This window comes from Artemia franciscana, chromosome 10 (genome assembly GCF_032884065.1).
Source record: "Artemia franciscana chromosome 10, ASM3288406v1, whole genome shotgun sequence".
Classification (NCBI taxonomy): Eukaryota; Metazoa; Arthropoda; class Branchiopoda; order Anostraca; family Artemiidae; genus Artemia; species Artemia franciscana.
In genome coordinates, this window is record NC_088872.1 from 42,188,104 (window position 1) to 42,214,861 (window position 26,758).

The window sequence follows — 26,758 nt, forward strand, 5'->3', positions numbered from 1 at the left end:
TCGTAGTCAAAATTACCCTTCCCAATACTATTTTGCAGGTCCTTTTCTGCAAACTTTTTATTTTCATGCTTTGGGCGATGGTCAGTGTGCTTTGCCACACTGGACAAGCATATTCTGTGAGCGGTCTAATGTAAGATTTGTAGCATACAACCATGATCTGAGTTATAATGCCAAAACGGCAAAGGCAGGCGAAAGATGTTAAGATGTAGGTGGTTTTAGAGACAATTGACGATACGTGGGTATTCCATTTGAGGTCAGAGTCCAGGTGGACACCTGGAATAGTCATTTGTTTTACAACTTTCGGTTCATTGCATGGCAGGTCTGGGACTGGCCGTTTAAGGAAGTTAACCCTGAACAAGACAGTTTTCTCCTGGCTGAGTGTGAGGTTTACTTGGTTTGTTTCTTCTTCGATCTTTTGCATTACTGTAAGGACTGGATCTGACTGTATGTTCTGTTAGAGCAGTCTGGGGAGGAGAGTGGTGAGGTCATCTGAGAATTTGTAGCATTCAGTGATGTCGTGCAGAAGCTTGTTGATTACTATGAGGAAAGCTAAGGGGCCTAGCTTCGACCCTTATGCTGCACATCATGTCAGCTCCCTTGGATCAGGTACTCCGCCATTTGGAAGTTGAACATTCTATTTTCGGTTCGTCAAAAAACTGCCAACCATTCGCTGCCTGGCATTAAGAGATGCTGCCCTGCTGATAATAACTGTGTGGTCGAGCAATTCAAACGCATTCACGAAGTCCACGATGATGCACTCAATATAAGCGTCGTCTTTCTCCAAATGTTCTGGGATGTCTCTAATGAGGTGGACCAGGTAGTGCAGAGTATTGTGGCTGGAACGGAAACCGTATTGCGGAGGAGCAAGTTGAGCGCCAAAATCCTCTAAGAGCCATTTGAAGACAATTCCTTCCAGGACTTTAGAGAAGATCAATGTCTTTGATATGGGCCTTAAATCCTTTGCAGATTCTATAGCTGATTTTTTAGAATAGGGGTGACAACAGCTGTTCTGAATCTTGTTGGGAATGTGCCCTCACTCAAGCATTGGTTTACTACGGCAGTAAACGGTACTGCGAGCTCATTGCTGCATACTTTGATCAGTTTGATCGGTAGCTCTCCTGGAAATAAGCTTTTGACCCGTCCAGTTCTGAGAAAGCCGTCAGGATGGTTTCTGCTTCAATGGCTAGGATTTTACTGATGCTCGGGAGGTCAGGAAGTGATGTAAGGCCAGGATTTTTTGTACAGATTGTCAATAAGTGATCATTAATTTCGTTAGCGGTAAGTTTCTCTCCTTTTTCGTTTGTTAGTTCGACATTTTTGTGCTTTCGGCCGAGAATGTTCTGAACCGTGCTATAGAACTTTTTAGGGGTTGAAAATAGAAGCTTCTGTACATTTTAATGGCCGTGCTGCTTTCGAGTATACTTTATCTTTCTCACCACGATAATATGCAACTTATTCGACTCTGCTCTATTAGAGCTGTATAAGCTACCCCACCTTAGAATAAGCTCTTTTATATCTGGTGTGATCCAGGGCTTTGTTGCATTTTTTTCTACCCGTTTCTTCTCAGGAAAATGTTCTTCGAATATTTTCTTAAGTTGGTCACAGAAGGCGTTTATCATGTCTTCAGCGGACGGTAGTCTGTAAATGCAGGTCCAGTTCTGCAGTACCAATTTTCCCTTAAAGCCGAGAATCTGTTCATCCTTTATCAGTGGGAGGTTGCTGTTTTTTAATTGCTTTTCGACGTGGCAAATGTGACGGTCTTCAAATCACTGTTAGGTGGTCACTTAGGCCGATACTTGCTGTCATTACCGGCTCTTTGTAGCATTGTTCAAGGTTTCTGAAGACCATGTCAAGTAAGTTACTGCCGCAGGTTGGAGACTTTACAACTTGCTTCAGCGATAGATTGGACTCTAACCAGGATGGCTTAATATCATTAAAGTCTCCGCATATCACAATACCGGCAGAGGCGAATTTTGTCTGAAAGTGGTCAACGGTGTGCTCTGGGGAATTTACTAGAGTCTTCTGACGTGGTACTTTGGGTGGGTAGCATATGGCTCCGAAATAAGGGATGACACCTAATTTGGTAGAAAGCGCGGTATTACCCAGACCCATAGCACTTCCAGTTCTAGGGACTTGGGTATTGGTGGATCGAATACTCGGATCGGTATATTATTTCGACAGAAAAAAGCAACACTTCCGCCATGGCTGACTTCCTTTTGGTCTAATGACTTTCGAGGTAAGTTTTAAGCCTTGTATCCATCGACGCTGGGTATATTACTATTTGCTAGCCATGTTTCAGTGAGGAAGGCCACGTCTATCTGTTTACCTCGCATTAAAACGTCCAGTTCCTCAAACTTGTTTGTTTTTGACCGTACGTTCGACAGCATGACAGATGAAAATTCAGCTTCTAACGGGGGTAGCCGAAGACTGGTAGCTGGTAGTTTCTCCAGTTGGCTGCACTGCAGCTTGAAGTGGGAACGGGTGGAGGGGATGGTTGAGCAGCAGGGATGCCCAGAGTGACCATTGATTTGGCATATTCCAGTTGGGATATGGAACTGGGCTGGGTTGAAGATTGTGGCTGGTTCCTCCTGCAAGAAAAAAAGGGCAGAAAATCGGTCATAGGGGGTGGGAGAGAAGAATGTACGAGGCTGGAAATCCGAACCGGCATTTCTGTACTTGGCAGCGTCAAGTGGTCTGGATCTAATTTCTCGGTTTGGTCTTAAGGACTCTGGGATACATAAGAACCTGCAACTTTTCTTTACGGGCACTGCTTGAACGAACCATGCCTGCAAATTTAGGGGTGATCAAATGTGCAATTTTTCTGGTATATATCCCATCTAGATAAGGTTTGCAGGAATGAGAGAACTTCCCTACACTTGCCTTTTAAACAATATCTACAGATTCTGTTGTTCTTTCGTGCTGCAGTGGCTGTAGTCTCAACATCGTCTTTAGCCACAGGTAGCGTTTCATTCTTCTGTGTCTTCTGCTCAGGTGCTACAAGGGATACTAACAGATTAATTTGCTTGTGCTGTAGTTGAATAGCTGAATCTTTGTCACGGATTACTGCTAAAAGGCACTGTATCTCTGCTTCTTTTGCTTCCAGCTCCATTGCATGGGTAATATTTTTCTTAGCGGTCAGTGACTCTTTCGGGGAGTGCCAATCTTCCAGGTTAACAACTCTTACGGGTGACGTTGTTTGCTAAACAGCAGACAACCTTTGACCATCCTCATTTGATCGCATTCTTATAATAAGCAAATTCACCCGTAGTTCCAACTTTGCTTTAATGTCAGCAGTATCGAGCTAATGTTTTTACAGTATAGTCTTTAATGAGGCAACATTCAGTTTGCCAACACTCCGTGGCGATAAGACAGCCAAATAAATTTCGGACATCTCTGGCGTAAAAGCTCTGATGTGTCTCTGGCAACACTGGTTTTAAACTTCGAAATTATTCTTTAAGATGGCTATACTGGTATTTACTTTTTTCAATAAGATTAATCAAATTAAGGAAGAATAGCTGAAGAAAACGCATAAATCGTGCTCAACAAAGGGTAAGTTCTGATACGTGACCCTCCCTTGATCACGAACTGGCATTTGCCAATATATTCCAAGTGAAATAAATCTGCAATTTTATTCCGCAATAACTAGGCAGGGTTGTTAAAACTTTGCAAGAGAAGTAAGGAAAGCGTTGGAGGCTGTCTACCTTGTCCCCGTAATTTAAGGGGTAAGCTCGTGGGTACCACGATCTTGCAAAAAACTTTCTAACCCCTCTTTTGCTTACTTTTCTCTTCCTACCTGTATTTTAGCGTAATTGCCTATAAATAATGGATAGTCTGTAAATATCAGATAGTCCTAATTATATTCCTACTGCTTGATCCCGACCTATATTATATTGTTTTATGATCCACTTCACGACCGTCAATGCACAACTGCCAACTATGAGTTTGCAAAAAAATTTGGGCAAAGGGAGGGTGTAAAAATGTGGAGTGCTATTGCAAAATGTACCCGGCAAGTGGTGTATCGACACTGTTGGATATTGTGTGTAAGAACACGGATTAAATCTATTAGGAACTTGGGTTAGGTTTGGGTTATAATTTTCAACTCTTCATCTGATAATGAATTTCCTTTATAAAATCATTAAATAAGAAACAGACTTGATCACCAAAGTGGATCAGCATCTATTCGTAGAGAGATCAAAGAGGGAAGGGTATGTTTTCCACGGGGATTGTATCTTGGAAACTGACCACACTGGACAACGAACCGATGAAAAGTCGGATGTAGTTTTTCAAGTTATGAATTACCTCTTTCCGTCGGAAATGTCTGACTACTCTTTGCTTTGTGGTAATTATAAATGGTTTGACGATCTTTGTGCTCCAAATTTCCCCAACATTGCCATCGTTGAGGAGAATGGGCCGTAAGGATGGTATTTTGAAATCAAAGGTGACATGCCTTTGGAACTTCGTGACTCGGTAAAAGATTTTATTTTCCATGTATTAACTCTTTGAATAAGAGTTCGAATTCGAACTCTTATGCGAACATTGAATTCGGTGAATAAGGACTCTTTGAGTCCACATAATATTTATTTGGAGGAGGGTAGGGGTATGCAATGGACACCTTCAAAACAAAAACTTAATGCCGACCTTGACTGAAAACAGAATATTGAAAAATTTGCAAGAGTAAGTGCAATAAGAGTCAATTTGACGTTGTAACCGACCCAGAAGAGTGTGCTCGAATCAGTGCCGATCCCAGCTTCACATCGCTCATCATCATAGACTCCAATATTTTCTTTTTGCGTAGGAAAATATAAATGCTATTTTGAATGAAAATATTGCTGGTGGTAGCGCAATCTTAGAAATCTCCAAGGAACCCATGTTAGAATTTTTGCACAATGTGTGTAAGCTCCAATGGCCGAGAGAGGGGGAAATTCAATCGCATTAAGATGACACTGAATTACTCCTGTTAAAAGTTAAAACTGAAAAAGTATTAAATGATTTGGAAAATAGCAGAAAACATTACGTATCAAATTAACTGTACCAGCTGGGACGAGTCCATTTATTCAGAACTAGTGAAGCGCCAGGCCCCAAATAAACCATAATATCTAAAATAAAAGACGGGGAGTGACTTGATATCCCATGTTGTGTTTGCAAGTCCGAAGGTGTACTGTGTACAAACTCACAATGAGAATATCAAAAAAGTCAGCAAGGGGGTGTCTACACACTATGTTAAAGATAATTTCGGTATGAGCGTTTATAGAAAATGTGTGGAAAGTAGTTTAGTTCCAAGAGCAAAAGTTAGGGAGATTTGTTCTTTAAAATTTAAAAACTACACGGATACTACGTATCAGACAAAGTCTATGTACGTAAAGGTGGTGCGAGGAAACTACCCCATGGGCACTACTACATTTCAGATCGAGTTGTATATGTACAATGTAGACAAAATCTTGGTCTGGAGAAACGGCCTTAAATTCAATAGTAGTAGTAGTAGTAGGCAGGAGGTGGGAAGAATTTTTTTTACATTTTGTTCCGTATGCAGAATAGAGAGAGTTTTTGCTGTTGTTATATTTTGAATTTATTTTTTAATTTGTTTAGCCCCCGTGCCCGACTCTTGGGGTGGGGTATCCGGGAGAATATAGAATTTTTCGATCCTCTTGGCTTACCATACGCATTATACGATTCGCACTTCAACAGTTTTATTTACAGCAGTGGGAAAAATATTATTCAAAACCAGAAGAGAGTGCGGGATTTAACGACTGAAAGCTGTGGTTTTCATGCACTATTATGTTTCGTTTTCCGATGCTGGGGTTACACTTACAATGCATTTTCAACATTTACGTAGACAACCCTCGCCTGAATGACTTCCTAGTGGAAAACTTATTTTCATACCTTTATGATATTGATTTCAATACCCTACGAATAAAATATTCTAAAAATGTTTTTAAGTTTGTTCTGTAATAAAAATGCAAATATACATAAAAATATTTTTTTTTCTCCTCTTTATATTTCTTCTTCTACGTATAGGTAGCTATCAAGAACAATTAATGGCGGCAGATCATCTGAATTCACTGTGTATTGATTTTGATGTGCAAAGTTAGGGTAACATTTCCTACAGTAAAATGTAACTTCACTCTTATTTTATCTCTTTGTGAAGTCAATGATACTGTTTTCGTTCATAATACAAAATTCACGTGTTTCAAATTTCTTATTTGAAGCAATACCACATATAGTGTTTTCAAATGGAGAATCACTCTCTGTAACAGCCAAATAAAAATCAGTAGGCTTATAATCATACTAACCATTGTCTTCACAGCGATGACGTAGAAACCAGATTCTCTTGTTATTCCAACAGTTGAAGGGTAGACCTGATTCATCCTCCCAAAACAACTTAAAACCATGATGATACCAGTCTCTTAGAAATAAAATAAAATGTCGTTTAGGATTCTTTCCAATCATACAAGGTTAGGTAATCTCTCACTGATCACATATATCATAGTGACAATTGGAATAAAGGAATCCTCTAGTGTGAGAGTCATAAAGCTCTTCAAGACAGGAATTTCAGTCTTTAATCTGTACTGCATATACTCTGTACAATTTATTGGATTGCATAATCTACACTTGTCATCATACTCATCAGAGAGGGGAGCGGTAACCTACTAAAAATATCTAACAAGAAAAAATATTTTCAATTTAGAAACATTTTTATTTCGTAATTACAAGAACGTATCACTCATTTTTCATATACGAATTCCAATTAGTGTTCTCAATATATTCCACTATTGTATTTAAAGCAGCTTGAAGTCTATGTATATGCATTTTATTCAGTTTTGCTGCAAAACATACCTGCACCTCCAATTTGAATTTACTCATTGATATCACATATCTTGCGCACATCTCATCCCATTCAAGGCATTGTCGAAATCCTTTTTTAATTTCTACTGCTACGTTTGGTACTTCTGTCTTTTTATGGTTGCTGCTGCCGGCTCTGCTATCAACTTCTAATAGTGTAAAACAAACCACTCATTTTTGCTAATATCTCTTTTAAAATAAAATTTGACGAAAAAGGGTATATTCAAGCCCTTTTCTCTCTCAATTCTACTTTCTTACTTGTATAATATACATTTAAAAGTTAGCTTCATATTGGATCTCGTTGCTACGGCCTCATGACTATATGTAAATTAGGTTTTCATGGAAGTATGCAAATTATATATGAATTGTAGTTTGCTAATGGGGAAAGGTCCATGACCATATCTTGTTGCTAGGTAAACTGGTTATTGAGATTGTGTTCTAATACGGATGTGCAAATGAGGTTTAGGGTATATGCGATGAGGTTCAAGGTATATTCTTTAGAGCCTCATACTGTCCCCCTGTGGTAATTAACCCACCACTACTGTAGCGTGGTAGCAGTAGTAGTAGTAGTTGTTGCAGTAGTAGGGTTGGTAGACGTGGTAGTAGAGGTTCCCTTTTTGATCATCTCCCTTTTTCTCCCAGGAAGAAGTAAATTCTTCCTTAAAGGGTGGCCTCAGATAGCTATTTATTTTTGGGAGTGTTTTTTTCAGTAATGATTGTGTCAAACCAGTCGTTGAATATTGGGAAAGGACTAGCCTAAACAAAAATGGAAAGTTTTTAGGACCCTTTTTAAGTAGTATTAGACCAGTGGTTCCCAACCGGTGGTACGCGTACCCCAGGGGGTACGCGAAACCCTCGCAGGGGGTACGCGAAGGTCCCAAAATTAATTTAGTCTACAACTTTAAAACTTGTTTCTGACTCAGTTCCAACATTTCCCTCAAAATCAGATAACATAACCCATTGTACGTAATTTCAGACTCATTTTCAAAACTTTCGCTTTCAGTAACCCGCTAATTTTTCTCCATAGCCGTAAGGTCTCGATTTAAACTCAGCGGGTTCAGTATCTTGTCATCTGTTGAAACACGAAGTTCGTGAATTGTGGTTGCAAACAAAGATGGATAGATTCCTGATCAGGAATAACAAGAAGCCGAATGATGGTACCCAAAACTCTAAACCTGCACCTAAGAAGAAGAAATATGACGAATCATCGGTCAAAGTGCGTCGATATTTGTCAGAATACCTAGGGCTCGGATTTAGTGCGACAAAGTCTGATCCAGTGTATGCACAGTGCGTTCTTTGTGGTCAAGTCTTGGCCAACAGTTCCATGAAACCTGCGCATATGAACCGGCATCTCAGTACTGTGCACCCTTCTCATGTCGGTAAGCCCATAGAGTTTTTCAAGCGTAAACAAGAAGCATTCGCTAGTAACTGTTCAGAAATTGCAAAAGTGGCATCAGTTTCTTCAAAGGCTCTCCGGGCTTCGTATGCTGTTTCATATTTAGTTGCGAAACAGAAAAAACCGCACACCATCGCCGAATGTCTGATATTACCAGCACTAGTGAAAGTCAGTGAAATAATGTTTGACACAAAAACTGCTACTGCCCTTCAGTCTATACCTGTGTCGAACAATACCATTTCAAGAAGGATAGAAGACATTGCAAGCGATATTGTCATGCAGGTTATTGAGCAAATAAAGTTGACGAAGATGTTTGCGTTACAGCTTGACGAAAGCACGGATCTGTCAGGTGAAGCCCAGGTGATCGTCTTTGTTCGATATCAAGATTGTTCTGACATAAGAGAAAATATTCTGTTTTGTCAAAACCTACAGTCAAGAACAATAGGAGAAGAACTATTCAAGGTGATTGACAAATTCTTCGCAGAAGGGGGCATCTTGTGGGACTGGTGTCTATCAGTTTGCAGTGATGGAGCTGCCGCCCTAACAGGGAAGAATAATGGGCTCATGGCCTGGATAAGGAAGAAAAATCCAAAGGTGAAGTGGTTGCACTGCGTCATTCACAGGCAAGCTCTTGCATCGAAAAGGATGAACGCACATCTGCACGAGACCCTCAACGAGGCTGTAAAAGTGATCAACTTCATCAAAAGCCCGACCAGTAAACTCAAGAATGTTCAAGTTGCCGTGCCAAGAGATGGGTTCAGAACATCAACATTTACTTCTGCACACAGAAGTTCGCTGGTTGTCTCGTGGGAAGATTTTAAAAAGAATTTTCGAGCTTCGACAAGAAGTTCATATGTTTCTTCTGGAGCAAAAATCTGCATTCAGTTCACTTTTTGAAAACCAGGACTGGGTCTGCAGGCTGGCCTATCTTGCGGATATTTTCGACAAACTGAATGACTTGAATCTGTCAATGCAAGGTTTCCGGACGGACGAACTCTCCCTGAATTCGAAGATGTGTGCTTTCATCAAGAAATTGGACTTCTGGCTTAAAAAGGTTCAAAGAAACAGCGTTAGTGTCTTCCCGACCCTTGACAAGTTTGCGGACCATAGTGAAATTGATAACCTCAACACAATCTGTGATTGTATTCGGGAGCATCTGACAAAGTTGCGAGATGAACTTGTGTCATATTTCCCATCGATTATGAACCAAGATAGAACGCAGGATTGGATCCAAAATCCATTTGTTGAAGACGTGACCTCAAGCTCCGGTCTTAGTGACAAGCTTACAGAGAATCTGATCGAACTTGCCAGTGATCGCGCCTTAGAACTGAAATTCCAAAATGTAACTGTTTCCCAGTTTTGGCTGGAGGTGAAAGGAGAATACAAGGAACTAAGTGAAATCGCCATGTCTGCTTTGTTACCATTCGGATCCACTTACCTTTGTGAAGTGTCATTTTCGGCAATGTCATTGATCAAAACCAAACACAGAAACAGACTGAGTGTACAAAATGACCTTATAATTGCCGTTAGTGACATCGAGCCAAGATTTGATAATATTTTAGCAAAAAAGCAGCCTCAAATTTCTCATTGATTTTGTACGTACATTTAAGCACCGTCATATTGGACAATAAATCTCGTGTTTTTGAAAATCTGATTTTAGTTAAGAAAAAAGTAAAACAACGATTCTCAAGAAAGGGGTACGCAAACTTTTTGGGCCTTGACTAGGGGTACGCGGACCGAAAAAGGTTGGGAACCACTGTATTAGACTAATTGGATTGTATTAAATTGGCATATTAAATTGGCATAAGGAACACAAACAACCTTAAAACAAAGAGAAATTTGAGGTATAATAGAGGGGTCAATACTTCCTAAACTTCTCATCCTTTACGCTAAACTTTGACTAAAATTCCACCGGATGCACTTTATAGTTCAATACGCACTGCCAACTAGTGCAACCAGTCTTATAAATAAAAGACTGTAACACCTACAGTCTTCTGATCGTTCCATTTTTATCTTGAGGAATCCTCCCTGTGGCCTAATACTATAATCTAACTGTAATGTTTCATTTTACACTAAAAAGATTTTTGCAATAACAGGAAAGCCATTCTCTCCTTAGCATCCATATTACCTGCTTAGTCCAAAAATTAGTGGTATACTAGAGGCTAATGGTACTCTCCCTTATAATCAGAACACGTCTCACAAAATAGTTGGAGAATTTATCCCTGAATATTTCACCTTCCTCAGGGATCCCCAATGTCAATAGCTGGTGTAGAATAATTTGGGCTATAAAAACTTTTGAATAGAGACAATTTTCAGATTATGGCTTGTCAAACACTATATAGTAACGAGCTCAGAATAAGGACCGACTCGAGCTAATCGTAACCGAGACCTTAAAAAAATGAACTTTTATAATAAATAATGCATGAACAAAATCAGATTTGGTTCAAAATATATAAATTTCATTAAGTTTAATTTTACCTTTCAAAAGCTACGAGCCTTATAAAACTTGCTTGACTTTCAGAAGAGGCGCAACACCTCCCAAAATCAAGAGTTCCGGAAAATCATACGATCAGATTCAGGGTATCAGAGAACGCTATTGAAGAGATTTCAAGCTCTCATCTACAATAATGTGGAATTTTGTATTTCTTTTGTCAGAAGAAAGATGACAGATGTGTGTTTATTTATTTTTTTTTGTTTCATTTTTCAAAGGGGTGATCATATTGAGCAAATCCTAGAAGGTCGCAAGGAGGCTCATTCGGAATTAAAATTTTATTTTCCTCCTTTTTTCCAACTTTAGCCTAAACATATCCAGCTTTATTTTTAAAGTTTACCGTAAAGAGTGGGGTATTGAGGAAGAATAGCTCCTAAACGAAATTATTTCTGTTCGTTTTAAGTTTTAATGTTGCTTCTTACTTTCAGTTAAAAAACTGTTTTTTTTTATATTTGATCTTTTGAAAATATGACAGCTCTATTAGTAGGCCTACTGTATTTACAAATACTGGTGGCAGAATAGTCCAAGAAAGACCGTAGCCGCAAAACTAATACCCTAGTATAATCGGTAGTGGCACAATAGGTGCTGTTCCACATACTTTGCGGGTAGGCATTAGGGTAATTACAAAGGTTACAAATAAATTATTGTTGTTATAATAGGGAGAATATTTGATCTTGGGTATGTCCGAAACGGCTAAGGCAATTGAGGCAAAATTTTGGGAATTGTTGTGGGGTATTGTGAGCTAAATCAAAAGAAACCAACTGTATCCAAGTTTAAAAAAATGCAAATTCGCACTATTTTAGGGACGGGTAAGGGTATTAACTTGAAACTTCTTTAATAGGGTCACTTATACTACTGTTACTAATTGTGGGTGCAAATGAAACTGGTTGTGACCGAAAATGTGACCACACTTTTAATTGCTACTTTGATGAGCTTTGATGTTGAAAAATACTTTGAAATTGAAATCGGGCATGTTGAAATACTTACAATTTTGGCTAACAAAAACGGACAGACACTAATTAAAAAATAAACTTTCCGAAAAAGAAGTTTTTCAAATAACAGTAAAGTTAAACTAAGTTAAGCCTAAGATCAAGAGAAAAAATTCCTATTATGACTCAAACTCAAAACGACCAAAACTACTATTGAAGAATAAATCAAGCCAAAAATGAACAGAAATTAAATAAAAAGTCTATACCAAAAACAAACAACGAGAAAAGCTTAAATTGAATATTCAAACCAAACTTAAAACGAATGAAAATCACTACAAACCAGAGCTTGGCAACAGTCCCCTCTTCCCTAACAGTAAAAGTTTAAAACCTACTGCGTCATTTGCGCTTTACTAAAAACGAATTTATATCACGAATATTTTCTTTTGTACCTAGAAGACGTATGTAACTTAATGTTCCTCCTGGTGTTCCAGCGTAGAGAAAAATGTGATTCTTCGCCTCCAGCCCAAACGGTCCCGTGGAAGCGAGACTGCTTGTTGTAGGTCAGCACCAATCATTAAGAGGTACTGGGTAAGATTATCCCTCCGTCTGAAACAGGGCCTTTCTCGGGAGAGGTTCTAGCCATGGGCAGATGAATCAAAACTGAATAGTGTACTGGTGAGTGTTTCTGCTCTCATGCGCTTCAAGTGGCCAAACTATGGCAAAGTTCGTGCAGCAGGCTGACGAAAGTTTGGGATCTGATCTGTTAGTGCCAGCAGTCAGGTGTTTGAGACGAAGTTGTACCACCTATTCCCTTCGATACGTCTTAAGAACTGTGTTTGTGCCACTTCTATAACATCACGAACATGGCTTAGCGGACCAGGTCTCAGCACCATAAAGGAGGACTTGAGTTACGGTAGTGTTGTGGGTCCATGTTTTTGTTTTTCGGCTGATGTTGGGCTTTGACCATACTAAACGACATAGTCGTGAAATAAATGATAAGACTTTACTGATGCGTGACTGATCTTCAGTTTAGACTGAGCCATTATCCGTGAAGATACATCGGAGGTAGGTAAATAATTTCACGACTGCAACAATGTGGGCTGTTATGTTGAAAGCTGGTGAGTGGACTGTGCTACCTGTTGGGTGAACAATCATTATTTTTGTTTTTTGCCAGCTAAATTTAAGTTCCACCTTCATGGCTTCATTTAACAGTGTTTTGAGAGCTTTTTTAAGTTCAGCTACAGAAGGACATACCAGGGCAATATCCTCAGCAAAGTCACAATCAGCTAAAATTCTGTCGACATGCTTCCGTCCAAAGGGGAGATGGCTCGTAGTTCGATCTATGATACAATCAATCACCGTGTGGAACACTTTAGGTGCAGCAGGAAAGGCTTGCTGTAAACTGATATCTATATTTAACAGATAGTTTCTATGACAGTTAACCTGACGGGAGCTTTTCGTACCAGTGTATAGCACCTTGAACAGGCAACAGTATTTGTTTTGGAGACCTGTTCGGTCTAGTATCATCCAGAAAGACTCACAGTCTATCGAGTCAAAGGCTACTTCATAAGTCGATAAATGCAATGCATGCTGTACGAAGTAGACTTTCGACTTTTAAAATTTGGGGAGGGGGGAAGAGGTTATTTACTAAACTCTTGTTTGTAGGTATTTTTGTTCGTTTTAGGTTTGATAGGAATATTAAATTTAAGCTTTACTTGTTGTATGTTTGTTAGCTATGAACGTTTTCTTAATTTCTGGTCGTTATCAGTTTGAATTATTATAGGATTTTATATCTGCTGGTCTTAAGTTCAATATGCCTTTTTATTTTAAAAACTTCTTTTCATAAACTTTCTTTAATTAATACATTAAAATTTTACACATAGGACGATAGATTTTCAAGATATTTTCATCATTTATGGTGGAATGTTTGATGAAAGTGTCATAGACACTTCAAAGCAAGGATAAATGAACCTAGCCTCAATTATATTTTTTTAAACTTGGCCTAACTGAAAAATAATTTTACATTTGTATTATATATCCAAACTTTTGATATATGACTCCTCACAAAAAGGTGGAAAAAAATTCGCAAAGCACCCACTTACTACACAGAGTTTTCCATTAATTTTGATTTTCTTTCGTCCAAAGTTCCAACTGCATTCCTAAATTTTTTGTCCATCCAGAGGAATTCTGCCAATTTTATTGCTTCCTAAAAATTGACATTAACAACTGAAATGACTGTAAATAATTAAAAAAAACTGAAATAATTAGAAAACATGGCAAATAATTGCAAAACAAGTGTATATCTGACGTTTGGCAAAAAGTGAACTATCAATAAAAATACGTGTCAAACTTATCATAGACATCACATCTGTAAATTTCACTTATCTCGTACTGTCAGAAGTGATTAATTAATATTTCCTGAAAGATACTGAATCAAATGTCAGAGAGAAATTTTTTTTTAACAAATTGTGGTGTATTGGTCAATATTCAATAAGTAACTTCATAATCTTTAGAACAGAAATAGGTTGCAGGCTGAAGCTGGATTTGTTTCTAATATTTGTTTCCTAACAGTAACGAGGGGCGCGCATCACCATAGGCCAGCCAGTGCCTTGATGCAGCTAGAAAGTATAGTATTCACTTCATTTTGGATTTCTATGTTTTTCGTTAATGGAATATATATTTTACGGAATTGCTGAATTTGAATTGAACCGAATTAAACTTTACTAAAAAACATGGTACGCCATATAATCATTTAAAAAGTAGCAGTTCAAGAAGAAACAAGTCTCTGAGGACGAACGCCTAGAACAATCAATATATGTAAATTCAACTTAAATAACTCAAAAACATATATATTTAACAATAAATAAAATAAATATTAAAAAATCAACCCCTGTCGTTAATATATATATATATATATATATATATATATATATATATATATATATATATATATATATATATATATATATATATATATATATATATATATATATATATATATATATATATATATATATATATATATATATATATATATATATATATATATATATATATATATATATATATAATTGTGGGAATTCCCATGGGGGGGAATGCCAGCCCATTTATAGCTGACTTGTTTTTAAGTCAACTAGAATATAAATATATGATGGATAAGATTAATCCAATTAAATTAAAACATGCTTTGTCAAATAATAAAAGATATTTAGATGATATTTTGGTCTGAAATTGTAAGGATTTCATTGATATTTCTAAAAATATATATCCATCAGAGCTTATTCTTGAGCCTAGTCATGGCGCTGGTCATGAAGATCATTTCTTAGATTTAAATATTAATATTTGTGATAATAATAAATTAAGTTTTAAAATGTATAATAAAACAGATGATTTTGATTTTGAAGTGATTAGTTTCCCATTCCCTGAAAGTAATATACACTCAAACATCACATATTCAGCGTTTTTCTCACAGTTACTTCGTTATGCAAGGATTTGTAGTAATTATATTGATTTTAAAAATATATGTAAAATCTTAAGCCAAAAATTGATATCAAGAGTTTTTTCTGCAAATAAATTAACTTGGCAATTTTAAAAAAATTAGTTTTCATTATAACGAACTTTTAAATAAACATCAAAAGAATTATCTAGAAATGCTTAAAGAAATTTTCAACTAATTTCGGAGGTTCGAGAAATGTTGTCGCAGCGCCATTTATTTTGAATTGTGTTTCTAATTGAGCGGATTTTCTTAAAAATTAGCCACATGGTAAAGATGAATTCTATAATTGTTTAGTTCATTCAGGTTTTTTGCAATGTGTTGATATTTGTGATTTGGTAAAATTTATAATATTTAGTTTAGCTATTGTTGCTAAAAAGAGGGATATATTAACAGGATAAGCTTGTTTTGGTTTTACTTGGTTGTTTTACATTTGCTTTTTTTTCTTTCACAGGCATGTATTTTGGGGGTGATACCTGACACGGGGATGCCATGGATTTTCTGTGGTAGCCACAACACTGTGCTGGGTAGAGAATTTAAAGTGGCGAAACCCTATATAGGCCAGTGTATTCTCCTGATGAGCCCTTATGTTGGGTGTTGCCTCTGAATTATTTGTCTATATTATTTTTTATATTGTTTGGTAAATGACGACTTATACTTATTGACGACATGACTGCCTGTCCATGGATTATTCTTTATGGTTGATTGTGTATGGCTATGCTGTTTGACCTATGTTATTGTATGGATGAGTAGGGTTAAGGCCTCATTCAAGTGCTGATCTATATTAATCACTAATGTAGGAAAACAGTCTTCCTTTTCTCCTTCTGTCACTTTTTTTTGTGCTGTTGCATTGGTGATTTCTCTTTTCATGATATATATATATATATATATATATATATATATATATATATATATATATATATATATATATATATATATATATATATATATATATATATGTATACATAAATGAAAAAAAGACCACGAAAACTATGGTTCCTAGTCCTCCCTCGAAATAAATACTTCTTTTATATTTTCTTAGCTGATGTACATGTTCAGCAACCTTAATAATCGCTGGAAGCACATTCCAAAAACTCAGTCCGAAATGGCGAATTGCGAATCCTGCCCTAGTACTTTTCCTGTACTCAGTCACAACCCATTTTGTCTTCCAAAATATCTCAGCATCTTCAACTGGGGCAGCAATTCAAGAGAATGTACGGAGGAGAAAGCCAAGATTTTTCATGAATCCTTTCTATGTGAAGACACAAGAAAAATCATTTTTCAGAATCTAGGGGTCTTATTTTTTTTCAATGAATTTACCGAAAAACGGGCATTTTGTTTCCCTGCCCCTCCCCCAATCAGTGCCTCTGGCATTTGAAATTTCTTAGAAACTTCGACCACTAACATCCTTTCTAAACATCTTATATGTGTTCCGTTGGGATACCCCCTTCTTGCCACCTTCTGTAGATCTCAGAACACCACGCGTGCCCTACAGTTTAGCCACGCTTGGCACAATCCCCAAAACTTTTGGCACAGATCACCCACTCTTGGAACGCCCCACCTGATATACATGATTTCTGAGAGCGGGATACCTGTTGATCTGATCATGTTCTATAAATCAGTTGTTATCTCTTTCTAGTGTTAAATCTTAAAGATTTATATCGGCTAATATAAAGTTGTCAGTCTTGTAAAATTTGGTTTAAGAAGCTTCATTCCTGCTCGAAATAATTAAATTCTTAATCAGAAACATCTTTTAACGTTGCAAATCATTGTGGTTCTAGATGTCCATCTTGTGCTGGACATCTAGATGTCTAGATTGTGCTTCTGGATGTCAAATTAAAATCCAATGACAATTTAGCAACAATCTAAAAGTCCATTGAAAATGTTGATATGGCTGCTAATTTTAACACTTAGCTGTTTACATATATAAACTGAGATATTTGGAATTTGCTTTTTATTCCTTATAAAGTGAATATTAGTTTTCCTTGGGTACTCATCAGTTCGAGTTTTCTTAGGGTACTCATCAATGATGTGTCCAACCATTTTGGAATTTCAGATAGCTTCAGGGCTGCAGTAAAAGAGGCTAAAGGCAAGAGATCAAGATGGATTCCAGTAATCCACCAAACTGCTCTGATAAAATTGAAAGATGATATTGAAAACGTTGATTGGTATGAAGTACTAGGGGATATTCAGGATACTAATTCGAGGTAGTCTTTATTTTAAAAAAAATTACAGAGTTTGATTAGTCAAGTTGTTACATTGAAACCATCTAATAGAGAACAATCAAGTAAGAAACCTTGGATCTATCCAGTGATACTAAAGCAATTAATGTTAGAGATACATTGTATAAGTCTCAAATAACTAACCCAACACAAGAAAAAAAGGAGTTATATAAAGCTTATCTAAATAAGCTGAATACCGTTTTAAGAAATGAAAAAAAAAGTAGTTTTAGAAGAAGTTTAAGAAGGTGGAAGGATGCCCTAGAAAAACTTGGGGATTAATTAAAGAAGTAATTGAACTAAACACAAATAGTGTTTCCGTTGAACTAATTAGTGTAAAGGGTGAGACTTTAAATTTAGAAGATGATATAAGCAATAAATTTCAGAGTTATTTTTCAAACATTTGTCCAAATCTAGCTATGTCAATTGTGCCTAATATTAGTGATCCGATGTATGAATCTTTACTGAGGGACCCGATTGATGTATCCCTACTTAGATTTGTACAAGTTGATGAAACTAATCAAATTGTTTTTGGATTACGTAGTAACTCATCTGGTGGTGATCAAATCACTCTAAAAAATCTTATGTTTTTATAACTTATTACATATCAAGTTTTATGTGAATTAATTAACAAGTGTTTTTGTCAAGGATAATTTCAAGATTGTTTTAAAGCGTTCCGTGTAACCGCAATTCATTAGAGTGGTATTAAAACTGACCCAGGAAATTACAGACCGATAAGTATTTTACCCACACTTTCCCATGTTTTAGAAAAGTGCTTTAGTACTAGAATGATGAGTTTTTGGAGGATCATAAGTTACTGGTAGAGACTCAATTTGGGTTCCGTATATAAAGAACAACGGAACAGGCAATGATTTATTTGACAACTATTGTCAATGAGACATTAGATAAAGGTTTTCAAGTAGGTGCGGTATTTTTAGATCTGATAAAAGCTTTCAACATGGTGGATCATAAACTTCTCTTAAAAAGTGTGGGGTGTATGGTCTGAGAGGAAAGACATCGAGTTCTTTGAGGTGTTTTTTAAGTAATCGTTATCAGCATGTTCAACTGAATGATTCTTCTTCAAGAGAAAAATTTGTTGAAATAGGTGTTCCGCAAGGATCAATTCTTGGTCCTATATTATTCTTGATATTTATAAACGATTTGCAAAATCCTCTAAATAGTTTTTGCTACATAATAAACGAACTAACGGTTAACCCTACTAAATGAAACAGTTTTTTTTTTTACTGATAACACAACGGCAATTACCACGGCTGAGACAGAGCAGCTGCTTGAGAAGTCATTGAGGGAATCAGTATATAAAATTGTAACCTGGCTGAGGGTAAATAAACTAAGGATAAATATACACAAGTCTAATTTCTTTCATTTTCTCACAATCGCCGGATTTTTACCCGTGGATGAAGGAATTAAATACGTCTAATGGAGCTATGACTGTTTCTTTTAAATACCTTGGGATTGTAATTTATGAAACTTTATCTTTTAAGTAACATGTATCTAGTAAACTAGTAAATTAACTAGTAAAATTCTGGCAAGAAATCTAGGTATAATGAAGAAACTCCAACATTTTTTTCCTAAATCTGTCCTCCGCCATCTTCATTTTTCTCTTATACACCCGTGTATACTTTATTGTTCAAGTATTTGGCTCTCCACTTTTCCATCTATTTTCAAACCAATAAGAGTTCTACAAAATCACACAGTTAGGCTTTTCTTCCTCCTCTTCAGTCTGTTCGGGGATTTTATCCAGCCTTGAAAATTTTGTCAGCTGCGAGTCTCTGTGAATTTTATGTATTGTGGTTTATTTTTGGATTACTGCATTATAATCAATCACGCTTTTTTAGTGATTTACTATGCGCTAGGTCTTTTGTTCATTCACACAATACAAGGAATAGTGTTGATTTAGGTAAAATTTAAGTTGATTAAGCATATGAAAGGGACTGTTCCCTCCTCAACGCTCTGCTCTTTACGCTAAAGTTTTTAACTGTTTTAAAAAGTAGAGTTGAGAGAAAGAGTCGAACCTTAGCGTAAAGAGAGGGGTGTTAAGGTGGGAACAGTCCCTTTCATATACGGAGTAATTTCTGTTCGTTTTAAGTTTTAATATCGCTCCTTACTTTCAGTTAAAAAAAACTTGTTTTATTTTATTTAATCTTTGTAAGAGAGCAGGTTTATTGCAAGAAAAACAACATAAAAATCATAGACAGCGCAATAGACGTTACCCAAGTAAAGAGCGATAAGGGCACAATGTATTATTATTTGAAGCATTTGAAGGGGCTCAATGGATTGGAAATGAGAAGTTGTAGTGCCCTTTTTAATAGTTAGAAGGGCAACCAGCCCCCCTCCCCCTCCATGCTCATCATTTCCCAAAACACATCTAATCACAATTCTAAGGTTACCATTTTGTTTAGCATATTTGAAAGGTCTAGTAAGTATGTCTTGGGGAATGACGACTCCTCTTATGGCCCCCAGGCCAAGGGCTATAAGTTACACAATTTTCCCATTGTTAGCATTTAATATTTTTCTGAAAAGGGGATCATATAGACTTCGGAGAAGGCTCATTCAATGTAAAATTGAAAGTTCTAGCTGCCTTTTTAAAAGTCAAGAGAGATCAGATGGAAACCAGCCCCCCATGCCCTTTTTTCCCAATTGCTTGCGACCAAAATTTTGAGATATCCATAAATGAATATAAAAATCAGAAGTGGCTCATTCAATCGGAAATCAGAAGCCTTAGCGTCCTTTTTAAGAGTTAAAAGTGATAGTAGGGCAACTAGCCCCCTCCCACGTCTTCTCTTCCCCAAATGCTTCTAATAGAAATTTTTAGATAGTCACTTGGTTCAAAGTAGTCTAAAAATCATATAATAAGGCGTTCGGGGGTTGAAAAAACCCCTCAAAAAATGGGAGCAAGTGCTGTAAGCTTTGTCCCAAAGCTATACAAGGTTTTTATGGAAGCTTGGATGTATAAGCTTCAGAGGAGCCTTATTTAACTGGAAATTGAGATTTCTAGCTCCTTTTTAAGACTCAAAAGTGATATAGGGCAACTATCACCCCTCCTCCCTGACGCTCTTTTTTACCCAAACGTATCTGATTGAATTTGTGAAATAACCATTTATAAAAAAAAAAAAATATTCCAAAGAACATAAAACAAAGACTCCAGGTTAGGCTAGGTCAGGTTATGCCTAGTTATGGACTGGGGTCATACAAGGTGTTTATTGAATAGGGGTTCATGGAACTTTCGATAGGACTCATTTGATTGATAACTGGAAGTTAAAGCGCTCTTTTGAAGAGTCAAAATGGAATTGCGGACAATATCTTCCGGTTATACTTCATAGTAACATAGTTTATAGCTGACCAGGCGGCTTGGGAAGGCTGAGGATGGTTTGGGCTAGATTTTTTACAGGAGGATCGTCTAAGAATAGGTTTAGTTGAAGACCTAAAGACCTAGTTAAAACCGTTTGTAGAAAGTAAGCTGTCAAAAATGGGGAAGATCTCCATTTCTGAGGCTACAATGAAAGAGATCTTGATATGGTTAGGTTTTGTTTGAAACATAAAGGATGGCATATTGCCAAAGGTTGTACATTTTGGCAATCCAAAAAAAAATATGTGTTCAAATGAACGAAAATATTAAGGGCGAATTAGATTTGGCGTTTTTCACACTATTACAGCCAAATACACTGTAAATTAATTAGCCCGTACCGAGGAATAAAAGATCAACCCATCTCAAAATATGTAATGATACACTTATTAGCCTAAATGTAAACGTAAATATTAATAAATAAATATTTAATAATACTATAGATATATTCACTCTATTTCGTCCTTTTACTTGTAGCACAAAAAGGTGTACAGACTGTGGCACATTTAAAGAAAATTTTCAAGGGACTATGGGCTAATAGAATTTTAATTTTTACCTCCTCAAGAGTTATGTCACCTCTAATGACTGCCATTCGCTTTAAGCCGTTTGTAGCTTTAATTAAATAGTCTTCTTCAAGACCCTGGTATCCACTGGCGAGCTGAAGAATAATTTCGACGATGTTGTACCTCACATGAGTTCTTGCTATTATTCTCTCCCTATAAATGAGGATATATACAGATAACATGTGTCAAAGATGGTAAGTCTCCGTACCCTTATTGTTTTTTAACTAAAACTGCTCTCTGTACACTGCTGTTCAAAGAGTGCTTTGAAATAAAAACCAAAATAAGGCAAAAAAGTTTCTTATATATATATAAATTGAAAGGAACACTCTAAAAATATGATTCAGCACAGTCTCAATTTATATTGAGACAGTTGCCACAATGACGTAACAGCACATTGAATCTTTCTTCAGCAGGTTTCACGACTAAGATTTTGACGAACTTTTTTGGCACGGAGACTGAAGGAATGGTGTCCCCATTAAATTTATATCCAATAACTAAAAATATCTCCTCCCTGTTCAAAAAAGACACCTGCCAAGAACCTTTTATATGACACTTACAAACAATTTTTTTTTTTGGAAAACTTTTGTGCTACATTTTTACTGACTTTTTTTTAAATGTGACGCACGAGATGTTTTGCTATCTAGCAAAAAGCAGACTCAAGTTGGGAAAGAGAGGGCTCACACAGAATGCGTAGTAAAAAAAAGATAGACCTATCCCTACCCCTTGTATGTCCTCACCAGAACAAAGGGTTAAAGTCTCAGGCGGTACCACTTTATGAAGTAAATATCATTCAACTGGTGTGTCGTTATGAGAATTCTCTAAATTTGATAATGAAAATGTCGAGCCTCGAAATTTAAATTCTGATTGAACGAAGAGAAATTCAAATTATTCATATTGTGATCTCTAAACGTGAACCTTTTGCTTGGGGGAAGTCTAGACCCAAATAGAGGAGGACAGGAAAACAAATTATCTGGGACTCGGGCTTCAGAACCCTGGGGCTAATGAGTTTTTTGGCCATTGAGTTTTCGTTTATATTACTCTTATGGAGTGCTTAAGGCTTACGCAATTATATGATTTTTCATTGTTAATATCTATACCCTTTTCTATCTTTTTTTTACTCTATCACACTCTTTATTTCTTTTTAGATAGCTATCACAAACTCTGTCCTTTGAACTGAAACAGTTTAAAACCGTTTAACAATATGCTTTGAACACTGAAAGCGCTTTGTTTTTCGGCTGTATGTTTTATATTTGTATTAATATCAACAACAGCACAGCAATCATATAACATCATAAGGCTATTCAGGGTTTATAAATGAGAGTGAACTACCCCTCTACTTCTTTCAAATCTTTTAAAATACTTCCTCCAAAAGATCTATTAGGCTACAAGAGATCATATAATTTAAATGATATGCAAGGCGTTCTTCAACAGCTTTATCAGAGTCTAAAAACTACATTTGGCTACATGAAGGTTGTTCAAAATCTCATTGAGGGTTTGTGAGGGATGGGTCCCTAAATTGATTTTGTGATAAATTTTTCTAGCTCCTTTGAAGCTGAATACGTTGCGACAACTGATGGTTCGATCATCGCTTACGTTGAATGAAGCTAAAGTAAAACATGAGTCCGATAAAACCCTGAAAGGTTCCAATCACTTAATAAACACTTGCGTTGTTTCCTGCATCTTCATAGATTTATACTGGGTTCTGTGCCACTGTTTGTTGGTGTCAAAAGCAAAACTTAAGGTTCAAGTTTCGGATTTGTTTCTGGAACTCTTTAGAAAGCATATGACACCCTATAAAAGGCCAAACCAATTCATTTGGAAATTGTGGAGGTGGCAACGCAATTCGACCAAGCATTTAACAAACTCCAAATGAATCATCTTTGTTGGCTACTCTTTCCTTGGGAATATGGACAACTCGAAAGTGAATACATAAAACACTGAAGGGCTCCAATGACTTTCAATTAACACTTGCGTAGTTTACTGAATCTTCATAGGTTTGTACCGGGTTTTGTGCCACAGTTTGTTGGTGTCGATTGCAGTGGCGTTGTTATCCTAACGTAATATTTCTTTCTTCTTTACTTTTATTTTTACTGGTTGTGATTCTTGATTTCGTTTGTCTTCTAACAGTACAATTCCCTGTTCTACACTATAATTTTTGACACGTTCTGACACTCGCTTTTACATGTCTGCTAACTGCACAATTCTTCGTTCTTCACTTTCATTTTGGTACGTTCTGATTCGTACTATCGCTTGTGTGATTCTTGCTGCCGCTTATCTTCTAACGGCACATTTCTTTGTCCTCACTGCTGCATATCTTCTAATCGCACAATTTTTTGCTCGTCATATCTATTTTTTATCCCTCGTTAACAACTACATGTGTTCTTGTTCTTCAATTTCGCTTTTGACTCGTAAATCCTAATGCCACTTCTAATCACATATTTCCTTGTTCTTTAATTTCGTTTTTGACTCGTTGCAGTTGTCATTTTTGCGAGCATTCTAACCGCATATTTATTCCTTCTTCATTTTATTTATCATTGTTTCAGACATTTTTCAGTACCCTTTACCTTAGCTGCTTGGATTGGTCTTGATACATTTGATGGTGTAGGTTGTTCATTTTGACTTGTAGATTTACATTTTTAAGTCATCCTCTTGATCTTGTCTTATTTGATGGCCCAATTTATTCATTTTGAGCAACTGTTAATTTACGTTTTGTCCTCTAGGTATTATGAAACCGCTTAAAACACCTTCTTTTGCTCTTCACTTTTATGTTTGATTCTTTCTAATGCTCATTTTCACATGTCTTGTAATCGCATATTTCCTTGTTCTATTCATATTTCCATTGTAATTTTTGCTGTCGCTTATCGTTTATCCGCATATTTCTTTGTTCTTCGCTTTCGTTTTTGACTCGTTGTAATTGTTGTCTACTCCAGTATTCTAACGATAAGTTTCTTTGTTCTTTATTTCTGTTTATCATTACTTCAGATATATTTTCAATGCCTATTGCCCTAGCTGCATCGACTGATCTTGTCAAATTTGATGTTGTAGGTTGTTCATTTCTATCCATTCGGAATTTATATTTCTGAGGTCGTCCTCTTGATCTTTTCTCATATGAGTGTCAAGTTTGTTCATTTAAGAAAGTTTTAATTTACGTTTTTGTCCTCTAGGTATAATGTAACTGGTGAAAACACCTTTAGTAAATAGACTAATTTCACTTGGTATTTTATGCTTAGCTATGTTTTTATGCTTAGCTATGTTTTTAAGCGATATAACTACTCCTGAGGCAACAATGACGTGTTTATGCTCTTGAAATATGCTCATAAATACGTCACTGATATTAATTTTTTTTTTAGAAGTAAGGCTCTTAACAAATTTTTTCAAATTCGTGACCTAGCCTATCTATATCGTTTTTCAGGCCCAAAAATGTCAGAATGTCAATTTTCCAAAAAATATGGAGCTGTTATCCAGAAAAAAATATGGATACATAAATAAATAACTAAATATACAGTTGTTGCTCACTTAAAGCGATAAGATCTATATAGATCATTATTAATTCAAAGCTGAAATTGAACACATCTGTCTCTATACAGGCATTTTATGAAAGAAACAAAAAAATACATTTTAAATGTTTTCCATTTTTAGCTTTAATAAACCCAATATTATTAAGACTTTCGGGGATGAATAATAGCATATATTAAACTTTCTATCCAAATTTATTTGTTTTGTTCAGTAATCTTGGGCATGATGCTGATTTTTCTTCGATATTGTGAGAAATAGAAACACACAGCTCAAAATAAAGTGCAAATTACGTTCTGGTCTTTGAAAGGGCAAGAGAGGTGGCAGCTCTACTCCTCGTAATTTCTGCTCGTTTTGAGTTTGATTCTATCATTTATTACAGTTTCTGTTCGTTTCGGGGTTCATTTATTTGTTTATTGTCATTAATGATAGCTTTACGATTGGAAAATTATTTAACTTTATTTCTGCTCATCTTCGGTTTAATGTAGCTTTTTATTTTTCTTTGAAAACATTCTTTTAGAGAAAAGATTTTTTATTAATTAATAATAGAATGTTAGTTGATAATTTTACGAGTAAAAAATGCAGGGAATCAGTCATTGTAGTATATGCCACTGTAGAACCGACTGATGGAGGTAGTACTGACTCAGATGAAATTTAACTATAGCTGCAGGAACAAATATACTGGTTCCCAGGTAGAAATATGACATTATCATTAGATAATTCTTTTTTTAATAGGTATAAATGGTAGGTAAATTTGGGGTAGGAAAAGAAAACCGCATTGGTTGCAAACTACTACAATTTGTAGATATGACGATCAAAGAAAAAAGGATAAAAATCTTCCAGAGCCACTGCTGGTGCACAGAGCATCGAATTAATGCATTAGTTTCTGGGTCTTTTTACAAGGACAAGTAGCAAGCTTGTCGCCCAACCTTGCTGCGGCGGTTATCGAACCCTGGGCCTTGTATAACAACTAGTTACAAACAATACAGTAATCAATTAAAAATTGGCCTCCAGATATCAAGCTATTCACATGATAATAAGAGAGATAACATTATTGACTATGTTATTGCAAATTGAAGACCTGAAGGATCGAAGTAGGATATTATTCCATATAGGAGTGCTTTTATTGTTGTTAAAAATAAAGATAACTATTCAGTAGTTTTCGGGGTTTAATCTAAAGCTTAAATTCGGGAAGGGTAACCTTCCGGGAAGATATGACGTTGGTATATATGACGTTGGACGAGGATTTTAAAGAAACTTTCCAGGGACAGTTGAATACTAAACTGGAGAGTTTAAAATTTGGCGATGTAGAGGATGGATGGAAGGAATTTAGGAAATAGTTTTTGAAGTTCCTGATGATGAGTTAAGGAAGAAAGTTGGAAATATAGCTAAGATTATTAGTGAAAATGCTTTGTGACTAATAGATACGAAAAGGGGCTTGTACAAGAATCGTTTGAGTGGTAGATCATATGAAAATAAGAGGAATATAATGAAAGTTCAGAAAGATATGAATTTAGGTGGTGGGAAGTGAGGCCATTGTTTAAATTACTGAGGATCTTGAGGATGCAGCCAGGCAGCATAATTGTAAAAATAGTGTACTGGTCTGTTAATGAAATCAGAGGAAATAGTCAACCTAGACTTGGCCCATATAAAATAGAAACGGGGCCACAATTGTTGATACGGAAAGAGTTAAAGAGAGATGGACAAAACATTATGAGAATGTACTATATTGTGAAAGAAAGAGATTTTAACAAAATAAACAGTTGATTCAGCTGATAGAACAGATTTAATGAAGGTCCTGTCCATGTATGGTATACCAGATAAATACGTCGAAGTAATTATTGATATGTAGAAGGATAACATTGATGTGGCTAAGGTAAGAAATGATTATAGTAGCTGGTTTCGTACAAAATCATGAGTTAAGCAGGGTTGTGTCCGTTCTCACTTTGT

General features: G+C 36.2%; 1 protein-coding gene across 1 annotated transcript in view; it reads right to left on the reverse strand.

Moving 5' to 3' along the window:
- Positions 1–26,758, reverse strand: part of LOC136032208 (guanine nucleotide-binding protein G(f) subunit alpha-like) — a 75,073-nt gene that overhangs the window by 30,622 nt on the left and 17,693 nt on the right. The window contains exons 3-4 of the mRNA XM_065712414.1: positions 21,289–21,448; positions 13,759–13,862 (exon numbers count right to left, since the gene is read on the reverse strand). Of these exons, the coding sequence (XP_065568486.1) occupies positions 13,759–13,862; positions 21,289–21,448 (264 nt within the window). The remainder of the gene's footprint in view (positions 1–13,758; positions 13,863–21,288; positions 21,449–26,758) is intronic.